We start from the raw sequence: 17785 nt of genomic DNA, 5'->3' as shown, positions 1-17785 counted from the left end.
TTATTATAGCGATACGACCTATTTTAAGGATTCGGTTATATTACTCTCCAACATCAGTTTTATAATGAAAATAAATAAACCGAATTTTGAGGAGGCAAAGTAGGAATGGTGCAGGAATCAATGCACTGTGTACAATTGCTTCATCTGCGCCAAAGCGATTCAGGATCCAAATAATTCGGGTACAAGCCGACAACCGCGGGTTTGTGTTGTACGTAATGAGAGTAAAAAAAAAAGTATTATAAACCTTATAAACACACGTTCTGATGAGGTTGCAATGGACATTGCTTTACATTGAATTTCTTAACATTTTCGCTTATAACTTTTTTATTTATAGTTCTACGACAAATAGTTACTGGGCCAAAGTTGTAGAGAATTTAATTTGCAACAAAAAATGTTTATAATTTTTTTTTGCCAGATAAATAGTTTAAGAGATACATCGTGAAAACCATTTCAACCCCTATTTTCAAGATGGCGGCCGTGGGACAAGGGTGGCGACCCCACAAACTTGGTTTTAGCTTTACATTGACCTCCCCTACACTTCAAAAAAATAAAATTGCGTCTTCTAAAAAACGCAAGGTAAGGCCTAAAAATGTAACATTTCAATGGACTATTTGGTTAAGCATGACCATTTATCTGGACTAACTCTCCATATCGTGGTTGTATGACTCAAGTCATATGCGTTAGTATATACTAAAAAATTTTTTTTTTGTTCGATAAAGAATTCATTTCTTCATTCACATCATAAAGTAACATACTCACTGTACAATATTCTTATGCTAGAAACTAAAAATGTAAAGGGAATAGAATGTTAAGCTTACCTCAAAAGAACAGAGTTGGGCGTAGGAGCGACATGTGCCTTCAAATTCCTGGGAGGTCCTGGAAGCTTGGCTCCCGAGTCCCTGAAGCAGGCCAGGGCTCGTCGTGCGTGCTGAAGAGCGCAGGATTTCGACACGGACCCTCCTCTGCAGAGCTCCAGGCATGTGCGGGGCACTCCCCAAGACGCACAACAGCTTCGGTGGTCTACAAAATTCAATTCTTAGTAAATTTATTATCATAAATCATTTGTTAAAATAATACCTTTTTATCTTGATACTAAAGGTACAATCTCTATTTATATTTTATTCTGGAATGGAAATAAATAATCACTAGATTATATTAGACTTAATGATAACTATGGGATAGCCTGATTTGATGTCGATCAATGAGCGCCTTTGGATTAAAATATTACCAGAGATATAAGATTCAGGATACTTTTAAAGCCTGAGATATCAAAATTGAAACTTTCATCGTCACTAATTGAAATCATTCAAGATTGATTGTGTATCAAATCGTTTACAGTTGGCTATTCTATTCTTCATAGTAATAACATGTAAAACAACCAACCAGTAAACAACAAACAACATGTAAAATTGGATATCGTACAATACCCGTTTCTTCAAATTCTGATTTGTTTGTATGTCTAGAGAATTTGTTTTTATACTGTATCGTATATCAGAAACTTATCTTTATAGTTTCAATCAATTTTCAATTTTATTTGAGTGTCTTTGAGTACCTTCAACAAAGACATTAAACAGTGTATAACCTTCAACAAAAATGTTTCATTACCATATAAGGCGATCTAACGTACTCGTGAGGAATGACTTTTGACAGTCCGTCAAAAGTCATTCTGTCTGGAGTCCGTCCTAAATTGTTTGCCATTTAAAATCTGTGTATTTTGACGTATCATACGTGCAACTTTGTTCGCCTACGTGATGAATAAATTTTGTTTTAATATTTTTAAATAAAAGTATACACGTGTGTAAAAGTATTTAAGCGGTGATAGTCTAGTTGGGTGGGGAACGGACTGCCGAGATGAATGCCCGCAGGTTCAAATATCAAAGGCACGCACCTCTGACTTTTGTTAAGATTATGTGTGTATTCTTTGTGAGTTATCGCTTGCCTTAGCAGTGAAGGAAAACATCGCGAGGAAACCAGTATACCTGAGAAGTTCTCTATAGGAATTTTGAGGGTATATGAAGTCTACCAATCGGCACTAGGCCAGCGTGGTGGACTAAGGCCTAATCCCTCAGTAATAGAGGAGGCTTGTACTCAACAGTGCGACAGTATATAATACAGGGCTGATATTATTATTATGCATGTGTTAGATTATTACCAGATCCATCAGCAGCGCACTTCATGAGTTTGTCGAAGTCGTTCATGCATTCCGGCCGATCCATAATGTTGTCCATGTCAAGGTGGAAGCTGCAGGCGTCGATACACGCTGATGACACGTTCATCTGACAGAGAAAGAACCTTATGACTTGGTATTAAAACAAAACAAACATACATCACGCATTTATCTCCGAAGGGGTATGCAGAGGCGCAACCAGGGCACCCACTTTCGCCAAGTGTGTTCTGTTCTGAGGTGATAGGGGGCGAGTCTATCGCCATATCGGGCAGAAATTCCAGATTCCCTGCTATACTAGGCAGTACAACTACGCCACTGAGGCATTCTTCAGACTGTGTCTTAAGAGTACGAAATTATGTTATTTAGTGTTCAGTACGTAATTATGGTGTTCAGAATGGCGATCATATTATGGCTCTTCCGTGACAAAGCAAACTATATGAGCTGCGTAAACACGAGTTCAACAATTATTCATTTCAAAAACCATATTCTCAAATGTCAAACTCTACAACAGTTCTTGTTTTTGTTATAAAAATCCGTAACATGTTATCTTAGAATTCAATGAATTCGAAGCTATAATTTAATACTGAAATACAATTATCGATCAGCGATCATAACAATGAGAACAGATTACAGTTCGGGGACGGCGCGGCGCCTGAAATAACTTTGTGTCAGATTCTATTCTGTATGGTAAAGGATTCCACGTGGAATCGTAACAACCAACGTATACAATTACTTAATAAGTGTAACTTTTATTACTACAAATAACTACTGATCGTTTTCACGAATAGTTCAATAGTTTAAGAAGGTATGCGAAACGGTGACATATCAGTTTATTTTATTTTAGTTCGTTTGGTTTTATTGTGATCTGTAATCGCCTTTAAGTATAAGATAAGGAAGGTGAAAATGGTCTTAGCATCATGCATTAGAAGTTATAATAATTTATGAGTAATTTTTTGATTTGAAATCCTAGAATATCCACGCAGACTCTCATAAAAAATAATTAGATATACCACATATTATAAGCCACAAATAAATTTACGCGACAACAACAGACAACCCCTATCAACTTATTATCATACCTTGCACCAAACCCCGGGGAATCTATTTTATCACACTGAATTCCCACCTAGATCTTCTAGGCTAAATTCAAACTGCAAACTGCGGGGCAGTGTCCCGTGCGGCATGGCGCGGCGGTCCGTTACTCCAGCAATGTTTGAATTATACAAACGCAAACTCAGACAAGTCGCTAGTTGCTTGTTGGCCAGCTGTGTTGTCGAACTGATGGAGTTTTAACAAGTTCTATTGCCGATTGTCTCATCTTAGCATTGTTCTAATTAGTATCGAGATTAGATTTTGTGATGGTGATTCTCCAATAAACTTTCTTATTATATTTTTTATTTATAGGACCAAAGTAAAGTCACCCCACTGCGCGTGATGGTAAGTTGAGTGGGGCCAGATATACTATAGTACCGGTTTCAAAGAGACCAGCATAGTTATGTCGATTGCAAGGCGTAATTATCCTACACAAATATGGCGAACTATTAAATCTAATAAACAGAAAAAAGAGGCTAATCCATACAGAACTCACGTGGGCCAAAATGGTTAGTATCTTCATTGACAGTAGCAGTAAAAATTACTGTTGCTATAGTTAGTACTGTTGCTTTTACTACCCAGCCTACTACGCATTAAGTGCAAAAGAAGGAGCCCCTCAATATAGAACATAGTCAAAATAATGACAGTATTTATTGTGGCAACTCTTATGACTTACTTTAGTGATGTTTGCGTTGTGGACATTCTTGTATCACAAACTGGATGTAATCCTTTTAGAATAAGGAAGATATTGAACAATTAACACTTACTTGTGTACAGCACTCAGTGACATTATGGTGTGGATTGGTGGGGCGCAGTCTCACCGACACCGGCCTCAACGTCTTCCCGAAGGCGTTTTCCGCGTGACAGAAGTAATCCCCTTCATCCGCCTCCGTTATCTTTCTTATTATAAGTCGCATTGTGTATTTGGTTGGTTCCTGTGTGAAATGAGTTAAATGTTATTAATCTATTATATATCTTGTCTCTTGTCAATAGACTATTTAGAAGCCAAACTATATCATCAGCTCGGGTAGAAGTTATTTTGCTATCTCCAGGTAAAAAACTATGTACCATGTTAAATTTCATAGTGCAAACTATAGGCACATTAGGCAGGCGGCAAGTCATAGAAACTAAACTAAATTTTTGTCTTGTGCTTGACAATTTGTTACAACGACCCTGAATTGAAGTGAATAAGGGTAGATGAAAGAATACTGTAAACTATACCGGTTTCCTTGTCATGCATTAAAAATATACTGACCTCGGGATCCGCCTGCAGCTGTATAGTATAATTAGGTCCGTCGATAACCGGAGTTCTGCCGTTGGGGTCTCTCCAGAACGCAATGGTGGGTTTAGGGAGAGCTTCGACTCTGCATTCTAAGATGACGGAGTCTCCTGCTGCCGCCATTGTTATACCAGATGCTTGGATTGTGGGGACATCTGTATACAAAATATTTTTTTGGTGTGTTGAAAATTTGAACCCACGAAAGAGTGTTATTGTAATCTCTATAATAATAGTAAACAATACTGTAAATGGTATTTTAGTTCCGTAATAGTAAACAATACTGTAAATGGTATTTTAGTTCCTAAAAGCGTAGTGCAACGTATCGTATAAAAATAAATAATTCGATAGAACACATGACTTATATCACAATGTATTATAGACATGGATATGTGGAATGAAAAGATTGTTCTACCATCCTAAAATGTCGCAAAACAAACTGACAACTAACTGAGACTGGGCGACCAACGCCTGAATCACGAGTCAATCTCTCGAAAAACCACAATAGAACAACATACCGCCATTTTCAATAATCCAACCCAACCGCTTTTTTCGAACTATCTTAAAAATTGACTAATCAGAACAAAGTTCTTTTTGACATGCTTACAAGTGATTTATTTTGACTGGTTCATTCTCGGAATCGGATTAAAGATTGAGATCGGGCTCGTTTATGAAAACGGCTTAGACGTGTCATGATTTATAGCACATTCTAGAAAAGTTTCTATAAATTGAATTAATATAACGACTTACGTGAAATATTGATCTTTCTCGAAGCCTGCATTGGTGTGCCATACCCGTTGTCAGCGTAGCAGGAGATCTGGTCCATGTCCCGGGTGACATTATGGATCACTGTTACCATGTGGCGGGTGACTTCTTGGCGGACTAGACGACCTGTAGGAAATTATGTTTTTAATCATAGGAATATAGGTAAAGTAATAGTTTTGTTTTTATCATCTATTTTTGTGTAATTAATTATGTTTTTAATCATAGGAACATATGTAGGTGAAGTAAAAGATTTTCGTTATCATATGTTTTTATGTAATTATATGATATAGAAGTTGCTGTTGTTTAAGAAATAATTGTTTTCTTTATTTAAAGTGTTTAAAACATCAAAAGGTTTGCTGGTGGTAGGATATATTTAATATCCGCCCGAATAGCAACCACCGTACACATGGTGTCAAAACCCGTCATAGTGGCCCGTGAAAGTGTGTCGCATTCCGGGATCACCCTATGTATATCCGGTTCCAACAGGCCGAAATAATTGTGTCGACTGCTTAAGAGTAATCATCTCTCGTCGAGCGACATTCTATTGGACCCCACTCTATTTACAATCAGGTGCAGTGAGGGCAATTTGTACGTTTTACAAAAAGCTAGAATTCATAAAACAGCATATAAAGATTACATTCGTAAATATCAAAGCATATCATTGGGAATCGTGTAACTTCCACATAACATTTTTATCAATCCTTATTTTAAACTGCTATGAAACTCCAATGACGTAATTACCGCTGAGATTAAAACTGCTACGTTGAACTTTAAGGAAATATTTTAAACGGATCCCTTAATTCTCGTTCTCTTGTACGAAGGTTATTATTTAGTATAATATTCTTTATCATCATCCATCCGTTGCAGTCCGCTGCTGGACATCGGCCTTTTCCGAGGTACGCCACAGAGTCCGGTTTGCTGCTTTATGTGTCTAGTCGCTGCCGGCCCTCTAGTGTATGCCGTCCCGCCACAATATATTATATAATTATCGGTCGTTTTTCTATCATGGTTCACAAGCATCAAAAATAATATTTTCCTTTATATTTACTTATACTTTAAGTAATTGGAAAGTGACTAACAAATACCTATAGAAAGTTCAATACAATTAAATAAAAGAATTTATCAAACAAAATAAATTGTATTACTCAACTTTATCCAAATCCAATGAAAGCTCCAAATAAATTCGTCTAATGAGGTAGAATCCATTGATCCGGATTGGACAAAAGGAATGGATAATACTGCCATGAAAACAATGATGAACTGATCCGAGGCTCAAATATAAGGCTCAAATATATAGGCTTAAGTCTAGACTCTTATCATTTATTGATTAGTTGGGCGTCCAATAGTTCTTATCAATGTTGACATTTCGTTTTACGGAGGATCAGTGCTAGGGGTACTGAGCATATATTATAATTCTCTTTGATCTATGCAGTGTCATTATTAATAGTTGGATATTGTATATGCGCGCGCCTTCTACTAATTGGTGGCAAATGCCCTTGAAAAATATAAATATTAAAGAAGAATAACTTACCAGAAATATATAGTGATATGGTGGGTGTTGGTGTTCCCATAGCGATGCAGAGGATGGTCATGCTGGAGCCTTCCACCACCAGGTTCACGGGATTCACAGTCGGTGGCTACAAAATCACATATTTAAAAAAAATGTATAGGTGTCTCAAAAACTACGCTAAGACATCCCAATAGAGGCTGAATTTTCATGCGCTTCATTTTCAAAAAGCAGTGAAATTTTAAAAATTGATTTTTTATAAGAGATAAAATATTTAAACACCTTATAAAATGGTTTACTACTATGAAGGTTCCGACAGTTGTTTTACCCAATTCAACAACATTTAGTAGGTATTATAGCCAAACAAAATAAATTGGTTTGAATTAACATTTAGTACAGAGTTTACACCAAAAAGTTGACAGCGTCTGCGCGACGCTGAACACCCATACGGGAATAAGTAACGCGTAAATTGTCGATCAAATTGCTCAAAATCAACTTAAGAAATGACATAACAATTATTTTCCACCAACCTTCCGTTCTATTAATCAATTCTTTACTCTTTGTATTTGACAAATAGCACGGTAAAATGACGTAATTTGAAATTTGTTTACAAAAGAAAATCTTTTATCATCAACGAGTATTTTGCAATTATTTTCGTTTTATGTTTATATGAAATCTTTTTCTTTTGAATCTGAGCGGTAATGTTAATGTGGCTTTAATTGAGCACAGTCGAGTAGAAGTTAAATTTTTCAAATATACCTACTAGAAGTAAAAACTTCAATATTAAGTATATACTATAACTGCCGGGACAAATCTTGTTTTTGTTGAAACAATTTTTTTCTAACCGCAAAATCGTGCACGAAGTTTTTGTTTGCCAAAATAAGCAAATTTATGATTAAACGAGCTTTTAATTTCTATCCAGAGAGAGAACATGCCAGTCTTCGTCGGAATTAAACCGTGAATGAAAGTACAAATTTCCAGATTAACAGTCAAAGTCTTACCTCGACATACGCAGGGTAGGCCGGGTCAGTCCAAGCCAGCAAGGTCTCCGAGGGTAATGAGTCGCCGGCGGCAGTGTGGGCCTTCACCCAAATCACATACTGCGTGTTGGGAGACAGTTTCTCCAGGGTATAACCTGGCACTGTTGTCGTGATTGTGGTTATGTTGTTCTGGCCCAGTTGTGATGGCGATTTGTAGAATAACCTAAAAGTTCATGCGAAAATATGTACTGACGTAAAATTGTGATATTGCCATTACATTTTCGTAGGCACTAGACAGCATAAACTTTGGTTTGTATTTTAAAGATTTTCTAAGTACAATTTTTTTTCTTCTTTGAAACAAGATTTGTATTCTTCTCTTGAGCCATTATAGTCTATACTATGGCGTATTTTTTTTTATTGCCAATGAAACGAATATTGAAGGCCGACTTTAGGTCCTTAAATTTTCACAATTTAGACATTTTAATTCATGTTTTAAACTGTGTGTATACTTACGTGTACGAGATCTTCTCATCAGGATGTGAGAATTGCGGCGGCTGCCACGTCAGTGTGAGCCACGTGGCCGAGTGGGATGAGACGGACAGCGAGTGCGGGTGGGAGGGGATTCCCGCTACTTCTTTCTCGTCTAAAAATGTTATACACTTTTTACTACAATGTCGTAGTAGAGAAAACTTAATATTATGTGGACAAGAAAGTGATGAATAAGCGCTGAGAGATGGAAAACTAGAAAAAGCTTCACTTGCACCTTCACAAGGTGTTTAGCTTATATTCAAAAGTAAAGAACCTTTACCTTCAGTCACGTTGAATAACAGCATACTGGATGGTAGCGAGGCGCCGTGCTGATTGATGGCCACCACGAACACGTGGTAAGTGCTATTGGGCTCGAGCTGGTCGATGGTGGTCATCGTGTCCGTCACGTTTACTTGCTGCATACATAAGTAAAGCTAAAGTTAAGTGCTTTATGACTTAGTAAATTCTAGACATCAGATATACTTGTGGCGGTTCATCGCCACTTGAAGTTCACCGCTAGTCGAACTACGCATGCACGCGTCACATGACGCGTACTGGTTCGACTTCACACTCTAGATTGCGCTGAAGTCCGTGGACAACTCATGGCCGACGTCACAGCAAATGTCAGAGCGAACGTCACAGCGCACGAGTCAGTGCGCGCATTGACGAATGGAGTGTGAAGTCGAACCAGTACGCGTCACGTGACGCGTGTATGCGTAGTTCGACTAGCGGCGAACTTCAAGTGGCGATGAACCGCCACATACTTAAGACGACCAAATACAAGTCACGCTTTCAACTCCAAATCAAAGGAGCAAGGAGCTAATAGCTTAACTGGCGAATAACAGTTATTAGAAGACTGCAAAATACGCTGTAAGAAAATGAATATAAACACTAGATTGCCAAATCATTTCATGACATAAATGAAAACCTACAATAAACACTTACGTTATAGTTAGCCTGCATGGTGTTGTAGCTGTAGGGTTGTGTGTTATTATCGACTTTTTGCCAGTAGACAGTGAAGGAGGTGGCGTTAGCGCCCTCCTGTGGTGGCGCCCAATCCAGATACAGCTTCTCTGAGGATACCAGCGCATGGAGCTCCCGGGGAGGACCGGGGAGAATGCCTGTGTCTGGTGGGAAGAAGGTTATACTTATACAATAATGAAATTTTGAGGGAGTGTATTTGTGGCTGGTGAAAAACAATTGGAGAAGGAGGATTGTAATTATAGGTTTAGTGAATCAAACAGGAAAACTCAGTGCAGTTATCAAAACAAAACGGCTGTTTTAATGATTATTGAAATTAATATTTTTTATAGTTGTAACAATTGTTATGCTAGCTGAGAATAATATATAGAGAAAAGTGGCAATTGATTTCATGCTATCATTCGAATTTCAAATATATATTTTAGACGTTGTTAATCAGGCTATCAGCAACTTACCTTCTTCAAAGCATTGCACGATATTGCCAATATAAGGTACGCAGGTGTTGACGCCGCCGGAGTAGGCCCCGGTGCAAACGCCCCGGCAGTTAGCAGGCACTCCACGACGAGCGCAGCACGTCTCATGATTGCGACCTGGAGGGGAAGACAATGAGAAAGAGCGGCAGAGAATGGACGAGTTGCTAGCTACGATCTGTGTTGTCCAGGTGTGAGAAGTGGCAACTGGATATTTGATGTAGCTTTAATTCTTCAGATGGTGAAACTAGAAAGTATACAGATCATGAACGATAAAAAAGCAGTCGAAGGTGCTAAAATTGATAATGAACCAAAAATAGAATTTAGCATTAAAGTAAGATGTGTGCAAAGTTGAGTTGATGCTGGTGAATTCTTCGGATTTGATGAATTATTTATTTTAGAACGTTTTTTTTATCCAAAGGCTGAAATAAAAATTCATACGTAACTTATTTCTATTCAAAAATATTTATCACTTTATATTATAGCTTAGGATATGTTTCTTACCTCCAGCCCCACACCTCAGTAGTTTATGGAAGTCCTGCGCACAAAGAGGAGCCAGCATCCTTAGATCCGACATCTTGGCATCATAAGAGCAGAGTGGCATGCACACGCCAGCTAACTGCACTCGTTCACAACACGCTGTCACGTTGTACGCGTTCGATATCTCTTCTTCTTCTTCTATCACCTAATATTAAAAATATATGTATATTAATTATTTCCCATATTGCCTTAACAATTTCTTAAAGTTGTTAAAGCAATATAGCAATAGAGACCTTAATCTTTTTTGTATTCATTAGAATTGTTTTAGTAAATAAAAGAACAACTGTAAACATACTTGACTTTGCGTTCTAAATATGAGTCTTGGTGAAGGATCTCCAACTCCGTGTTCATTGACTGCCTCTACGTAAATCTCGTAATCCGTGTTAGATTCTAAATCTTCCAAGATGTATGGCGAATGCACCTAGTAAAAAAATATATTTATAAAATACTTAAAAAACACTGATGGCAATTTATATTATTACTACCGTTTATTGCTAAATAACAGTAGATCCAAAATTATTACATGACAAAGATTTTTTGTTTTCGTTTCATATCCAAAGCAGTACAACAAAATCCGAGTTCCTTACCTTCTCTAACGCTCTGTATTCATCTCCAGTCTGCAGAGTCCGATAATGAAGGTTGTAGAACTGGACGGTGTCAGCCAGGGCGGCTGGTGGGGACCAGTGCACTACAGCGTAGTCTGTGTCAATATTGGTGAGATAGAGACGGGAGGGAGCTCCGGGAAGCACTCCATAGCCTTGGAGGAGGCAGTTGGTGTACGAGCTCATGAAGCGGAGACACCTGGGTATACAAGCATTGTTAAGGAAATCCTTTGGATAATTGGTACCTAGTATCTTTCCTAACGACAATTTTCGGGTATGGTTTCAATTTGACTAAACTTTACGTGACTTTTAGTTGGATACCAGTTCGAAAGGTAAAACATGTAGCAGCTTCAAAAATCATGTGGTAGAAATTTTACGGTATTGTATAGACACATTGTCTATTATAATCAAATTGGTCTCCGAATTGATACAGTCAATTATTATCTTTAAAACCAAGCTTTATATAACGTCAACGGTTGCAACAAAGTTAAAAAACAGCTTACTTGAAGTGATTAAAGTCAATCGTAGTAATATTTCCACTGCACAGCGGGAGACAGGACTCCGGCAACCCTCTCGAGCGGCAGCAAGGCGTGTGGTCCATACCGTTGGCGAGGCAGCCGAAGGTCACGCCGGCCCACGGCGCGCAAATCATCAGATCTGTTACCTGCAGCTGAGGGTTAAAACGGGCTCCGTGGGTGATGGTGCGTTAGTCACAAATGCTCGTGCTAATGATCAGTAAGTGATGAAGTATTCGGTGATCAAATGTACATAGTGATCAGACTACATGCAAATTGACAAGTTAACATATAAAGTGAATTGAAAACTAGCCTGAATATTTTTCCATTTGGATATTTTATTGCCAATGGTGCTGATGGTAATTGAATGATAAAAAATGGAATATTTGTACGAATGGAATGATTTCGGAAAAAAACTATGTTATTGACATTTATTGTGCGTGCCAGTGCCTCAGTTATGGACCAATCTTTATTTAAATATATAGTTTTTTGAGAAGAGGAAGCAAATCAGTATCATCTTATGACAAGTGATCGTCATCCAAGTATTAAGAGATATATTATTGGTGTGTTCGTTTGAGTATAATTAAATTCTTAGTGACAGATCAAGTTAATAACAATCTTTAGCATTATCGATATTCATAGATGGTAATTAATTCTTATATCAGATGACTCATTTGCTCCTGGCCGTACCCAACGTTAAAAATATTCTATCATTCTAAAAATCGGGTAAAATTTGTGTAGAAAACAACAGGAATAAAAACTACATTTTCAATTGCAAATGAATGCTATCATTTGGAATAGATGATACCAATTGGTGTTCATTTAAAATGGTTGATCAGTTTCGGACATGGCGCTTTCAGGCTTCGTTATGTTTAGTTTTTTATTGCACGATACTACATTTTATGAAATTTTAAGCTAAAATATTGAATGCGTTCGGGATAAAGATAGTTTTTGAACACATTTTAAAAAGTAATCAATTAGTAAATTCATTTTATTTTAACTAACATTTAATTTAGTTCGGACAATTACAAGAGCTTCCTAATTGTAAAAATGTGGTTGGTTTTTTAGCATCTTTGCATGGAGATGACCTCGAAGGAAAATTTCGTATTTTGGAAGATTCTACTATAAATTGACAAAGGGAATTCGACTTAAACAAAGAAATTTTATAGACGAACATTTTTAAAATCATGACTGAAAATTAGAATGGTAAAATACTGAATACTCTCGATATTCGACAAAAACGGCTTTGAAGATAAAGGCAGCGGGGCCGATACTGGCCAATAAATGTTTGTGTTTAGTAAATATTACTTTACAGTCTAGGGTTTCGTGAGAGAAATTCCTTCAAAGTTCCTTCTAACCTCGATATAATACTTGTGTGTTACTTTACAAAGGACGTTTGTAACAGTTGATATACGCATGTGATTTTCCGATCTACATTAAGAACATACAATGCTTTCCCCATACCGTGACTTTTACTAACTACAATACTTTCCAGATCACCATCATCTCAACAGAAAGGAACACTTACGCCAATCTCAAAGGTCTTGGTCGGGTCGCACAGTTTGTTCATGCATCCGTAGTGAGTCACGCCGCCTGACGCGCAGCATTTCTTCACATCAGGCAGTTTAGGGGCTGCTGCCACTTCCGTTGTCTTCATCTTCCCTGGTGTTAATGTAAGGGACCTAGTATTGATTGAAAAGGAATTTATGCGTTACTTTAAAATAGAAAGTTGTACCTAAGAAGTACTTTTTTAATGGAGTAAATTATTCAAATTAGCGTTGATATAGTAGTTTAGATTTTGGGTATGCATTCGTCTTTGGAGACTATGAATACGCGACATACGTGGATTGATGAATAAATTATTAGATGTAAATGACAAAAAAAAATAGATGGTTTCAAAAAACTACCGCAATAATAATGAATAACTTACCGAATAGCATAGCTTGGTAAACTAGACCCATGAATGTTGTATGACGTAACAGTGATCTCATACATCGTGAACGGCAGTAGATCATTTAGCACGAAGAACGTCTTGTTCGCTGGCACTTTGAACGTCAACGACTGTGTCATTCTCACAGAATTATTGTTCTTTATCGAGCTCTCTGAAGGGTCTATTAAGTGTGCGTCAAAAGACCTCAATGTGGTGACATTGACGATGTACTCTGTCACTGTATCAGTGTTTTCGACTGGTGGGATCCAGGATACGTTTAGTTGCTTTTCATTTAGAGGCTCCACTTCGACGTCTTCTGGTGGACTTGGCAGCAGTTCTGGTATAAAAGTAGTTTTCATAAATATTTTCGAGGTGTTATTGTAGTTCTTACACTGTTTTTAATGGAAAGCGTAGGGATTACAAAAATATTGCAGTTATTTTTTTTTTACTTACATCTTTTAACTTTTCAAAGCGCTTGCAAGTTTAAGACATATGTAAATGAATTTTATTACAATGGAATAAGAAATCCATATTAAAAATACTATGTGCTTTATTTATTGTAATGCCACTCACCAATGCCTTCAACGATGCAAGCCAATGTCTTCTCCATGTATGTGGCGCAGGAGTAGTGGGTCTTGATGTTGTCGGTGACTGGCGTGAACTCACCCCGGCAGACGTCTTGGCATATATCCGGGACGCGCTCTTGGATGCAGCAGGGGACGTGGTTGCGACCGTCTGCCATGCATCTGGGAGAAATGTGGATCTTATAATGGAGTTGATAAAGTCTAACATATTCCCATTAATGCCTTTGAAGGGATAAGCAGAGTCGAAATTATTGCACACCTTATGGATACATCAGAAACAAATGCCAAAACTGAGAAACTTAGGTCTATTTTCCGTATGGACAAACTAACACAAATTTTAAATACCTCACCCTGAGAATCGAAGTCGGAAGCTTAAGGTCCATATAAAACGGGTTAATCCAATGTAAATTCAAATATTTTTAAATACTTACTTGACAATAGCCGGGAAGTCAGGCTGGCATGTTTCGGGATCCTGGCCAGTTCCTTCCAGTATGGTCTGAATGCTGCAAAATCCGAGGCAGGACTTGCTGACATTAGCGGAGACGCAGCAGTCAGTATAATTGTGGGCCATAGCCACTGAGGATAGCGTAGGCGTGTTCGCAGAGTACGTGTCTGTTTCGTTCTGGCTGTCTGGTGGAGTCAGGCCTCGGGATATCACTGCAAGAAATGTATTGTGCAGTCCAGGGTATTGATTGGTGATACTGAATATGCGATAGGAGAGTAATTATATATACAAGTGTGCAAATAAATAATTCTGGGTGAAAAACACGATACAAATTGTTGGTAGTTCTGGCGAATCCTCTTCCGGTATCGATATAGCTCATAAGACAACTTTAATTACGGGTCTATCCCCCTGAGTCCAGATTACGTCCCTACGCAGTATCTACAGACTACATTTTATTTACTATCATGGGATTGTTTCATCCTCCCCGAAATAAAAATCCCACAGGAGCTTACAGCCGGGATTATTTTTGCTTATGACTAGCGTGCACATCGATCGCGATCAAAGTGAAAGTCGTGTCATTAATATGCGGGTGGTAGTAAAAAAAAAATATGAATACAATAATCGTGCAATCAAGTTATAATTTACTGGAAAATCACATTGTGGTTTTAATGCGATTAGGCGTGTTAACAACAGTGCTTAAGGAGTTCCCGATTCATCATTTACTAGTTGACCTGACAAACGTTGTCCCGTCTTAACTATGAATTTGCAGCGCGCATTCTGTCAATCGCTGACAGTTATTTCAAACAATTGACAGTTATATAAAATTAATATTTTCGTTAAATTTTCTTAAATTTTCTAATTTTCCGTGCAATTTTATGAATGTTTTCTTTCATAAGATTCTGAAATAACAATATAAAAACAAACACAACAAAAAAAATAGTGAAAACAAAATAGTGAAATCGGTCCAGCCGTTCACGCGTGATGGCGTGACCAAGGGAAATAGGGATTCATTTTTATATATATATAGATAGATAGATAATAGGAGCATAATCTCACCAGTAAGTCTATGGAAGCTTCGCACTGGTGGTTCAGTGTTCAGTTCGCACATATAAAGCCCGGCGTCCGAAGCCCGCACTGATTTGATGACCAGCGCCCACACGTCGCCTCCTTTTCTGATGCCAGGGCCTTGGAGAGGTTCGTCCGCTGAAAAATGCCTTTATGTATACCTATTTATGAGGAGTCTGGGATGTGGTAAGGAATTTTGGGGGAAGATCAAGATGAATTGATGTTCATATGTTTGGGAACAAAATTTACTGTTGGACTGATTATTGCATACGATTACGTTTTCAAGGTTCCTTTAAAAATTAAGGAGGATTGCAGTGTTACGTTTTATTAAGATTGCTTGAGCTCGTACAAATGCATTCTTCTTCCAATCTTTATTAGTTTTAAAGTTTTTCAGACATTGTTTAACTTCACCAGCAGTGCATGATTTATCATTAGGTAAATCACTTGCATTCGACTTTTTCTCTTCTATACAAACTATTTACATATACTCTGTATTAGGTTTTATCACAAATATTTCTGTAACCTAAAACATTTGGCGAACATAAGGTAAGGTATCGATTTCTAGACTCAAGGCAGCCTCAATAATCTCAACCCTTCTGAAACGTAATACTTTATTAAGGGCTTCGTGGAACGGCTTAACGTATTAATATCAATACATGTTACAGACCTACGTTATAGGTAGAGAAAGGGCTTGACCGATGACCGCGACTTTGCTATTGTGTAATGCGGGCAGGAATTATGTTGGAAGCCTTAGAATACCCTTTTCAAGTACCATTCTAATCCTTAGGCGGCGCGAATACTCCACTGTTACATCTAAGTCTCAGCACAAAATGTTGGTAAGGAGCTGTCAATTTATTTTATACGATTATTAAGTCGTCACGTCAACGTCAACGTCACGTTGCTAGACTAAGAAATAGAAAAAGGGTTGACGGTTACTTCGGATTAATTGATAAAGTAATGACTAATTTAATGATAGTAATGATGTACAAACACAAGTCTTTGCCGCTATTTTGTGTCATATGTGGTGCAACAACTAATGAATGCGTTGTCTTCAGGTCCACAATGCATCCTTGATAGACGGTAGACAACTTTAGATATTGCATTGCTCAGAGCATTCTATATAAGTAAAGATCTAGTGTAGAAAATAAGTAAATCACTATCCATATTCTTTCCATAGAAATCCACAGTGATTTATTATTGAGATTGTTGTTTCGTATGTAGAACTCTATGTATTCATATTGAATACAAAATACCAGTCAGCGCCAGAGAGGAAATCCGTATGATGGATCAAATTCAGACACACTTTTAAAATTGCATTTTAAAGTAATAATAAATCTTAGCAATAAGTAAATATTCTGAACTTAAAAAAATACGTTCATGGACGTAGTATAAAATGATTTAGTTATATAATTTTAAAAAATACTGATCTGATGACATGATTCACAAATTGTTCTTAAATTGGGGAAAATGGCCTGTAAACAAAATTTGCCCTTTGTCAAAACATTAGAGATTTTTCGAACCAGGCTATATTTTAATAGTGGATAAAGGCAATCCAAAAGTAGGTTCGAACAAATAGCCATAGATAATATACAATTATACATTAAACATGGTTAACACACTATTTATACATATAGTAGCTATAATCCATTGCACTCCAGTGCGATTTTGTATCACCATAACATTGCTTAAAATTCAATATTTCTGTAAAACCTATCCTCTCCGTATGACTAAAGAGTTTAATTTTCATTGAACAAACATACATTTATTAAAACGGATCTCATATCAGGAATGCATGCTTATTTGCCTTCAAAAAATATAGCGGAATGGAACTAGGTCTTGGTGCAAATAGTTGCAAAGGGTAAATATTTATGCACCGACGTCATCGAGTATTACAGGAGTCTGTGTTATGATTATATCTATATGGTATTATAATTATACTACTTAAAATGAGGGCTGAATCTTATAAAAGAGGGAAAAGTTCCAAAAAAGAAATAGTGGAGATGCGAAAGTAACTCTGTTTGTCACAAACAATTTTAATGAAATATTTTTTTATGTTATTAAGTATTTTACATTTGAACTGATTTTGAAAAGAGCAACACTAGAGTTTCTTTGCCTTTTCTGGGGCAAAATAATCCAAACTAATGCTTTTAACATTTTGTGTACGGTGGTCGCTATCCGGGTGGATATAAAATATATTCTACAATCATCATATTTATTTATTTATTTATACTTTGCATTATATAATACTCAATGTCTTAATAACTATCACGCTGAAAAACTGCATTCAAATCATTCCAGAAGCATCGACGCCAGACACAAAAATAAAGACAAAGTTTCT

The 17785-nt window shown here is 37.1% G+C and overlaps 1 protein-coding gene across 5 annotated transcripts in view; it reads right to left on the bottom strand.

Annotated features, from left to right (window-relative positions):
- Positions 1-17785, bottom strand: part of LOC115452261 (Ig-like and fibronectin type-III domain-containing protein 1) — a 171467-nt gene that overhangs the window by 3807 nt on the left and 149875 nt on the right. For 4 of the 5 annotated variants that reach the window (XM_037437328.1, XM_037437330.1, XM_037437327.1 and 1 more), the window contains 20 exons: positions 15439-15585; positions 14369-14594; positions 13927-14099; positions 13354-13690; positions 12952-13105; positions 11412-11578; positions 10894-11107; positions 10602-10727; positions 10271-10451; positions 9752-9886; positions 9261-9442; positions 8596-8731; positions 8301-8430; positions 7809-8010; positions 6832-6937; positions 5286-5426; positions 4515-4693; positions 4027-4194; positions 2153-2276; positions 819-1020 (listed from right to left, as the gene is read on the bottom strand). In XM_037437328.1, the coding sequence (XP_037293225.1) occupies positions 819-1020; positions 2153-2276; positions 4027-4194; positions 4515-4693; positions 5286-5426; positions 6832-6937; positions 7809-8010; positions 8301-8430; positions 8596-8731; positions 9261-9442; positions 9752-9886; positions 10271-10451; positions 10602-10727; positions 10894-11107; positions 11412-11578; positions 12952-13105; positions 13354-13690; positions 13927-14099; positions 14369-14594; positions 15439-15585 (3430 nt within the window). The remainder of the gene's footprint in view (positions 1-818; positions 1021-2152; positions 2277-4026; positions 4195-4514; positions 4694-5285; positions 5427-6831; positions 6938-7808; positions 8011-8300; positions 8431-8595; positions 8732-9260; positions 9443-9751; positions 9887-10270; positions 10452-10601; positions 10728-10893; positions 11108-11411; positions 11579-12951; positions 13106-13353; positions 13691-13926; positions 14100-14368; positions 14595-15438; positions 15586-17785) is intronic. The other variant, XM_037437331.1, reaches the window with a different exon arrangement.

This window comes from Manduca sexta, chromosome 10 (assembly GCF_014839805.1).
Source record: "Manduca sexta isolate Smith_Timp_Sample1 chromosome 10, JHU_Msex_v1.0, whole genome shotgun sequence".
In the NCBI taxonomy this organism is placed as follows: Eukaryota; Metazoa; Arthropoda; class Insecta; order Lepidoptera; family Sphingidae; genus Manduca; species Manduca sexta.
Note: the sequence above shows the minus strand (reverse complement) of the source record. Positions and strands in the feature narration are given on the sequence as shown.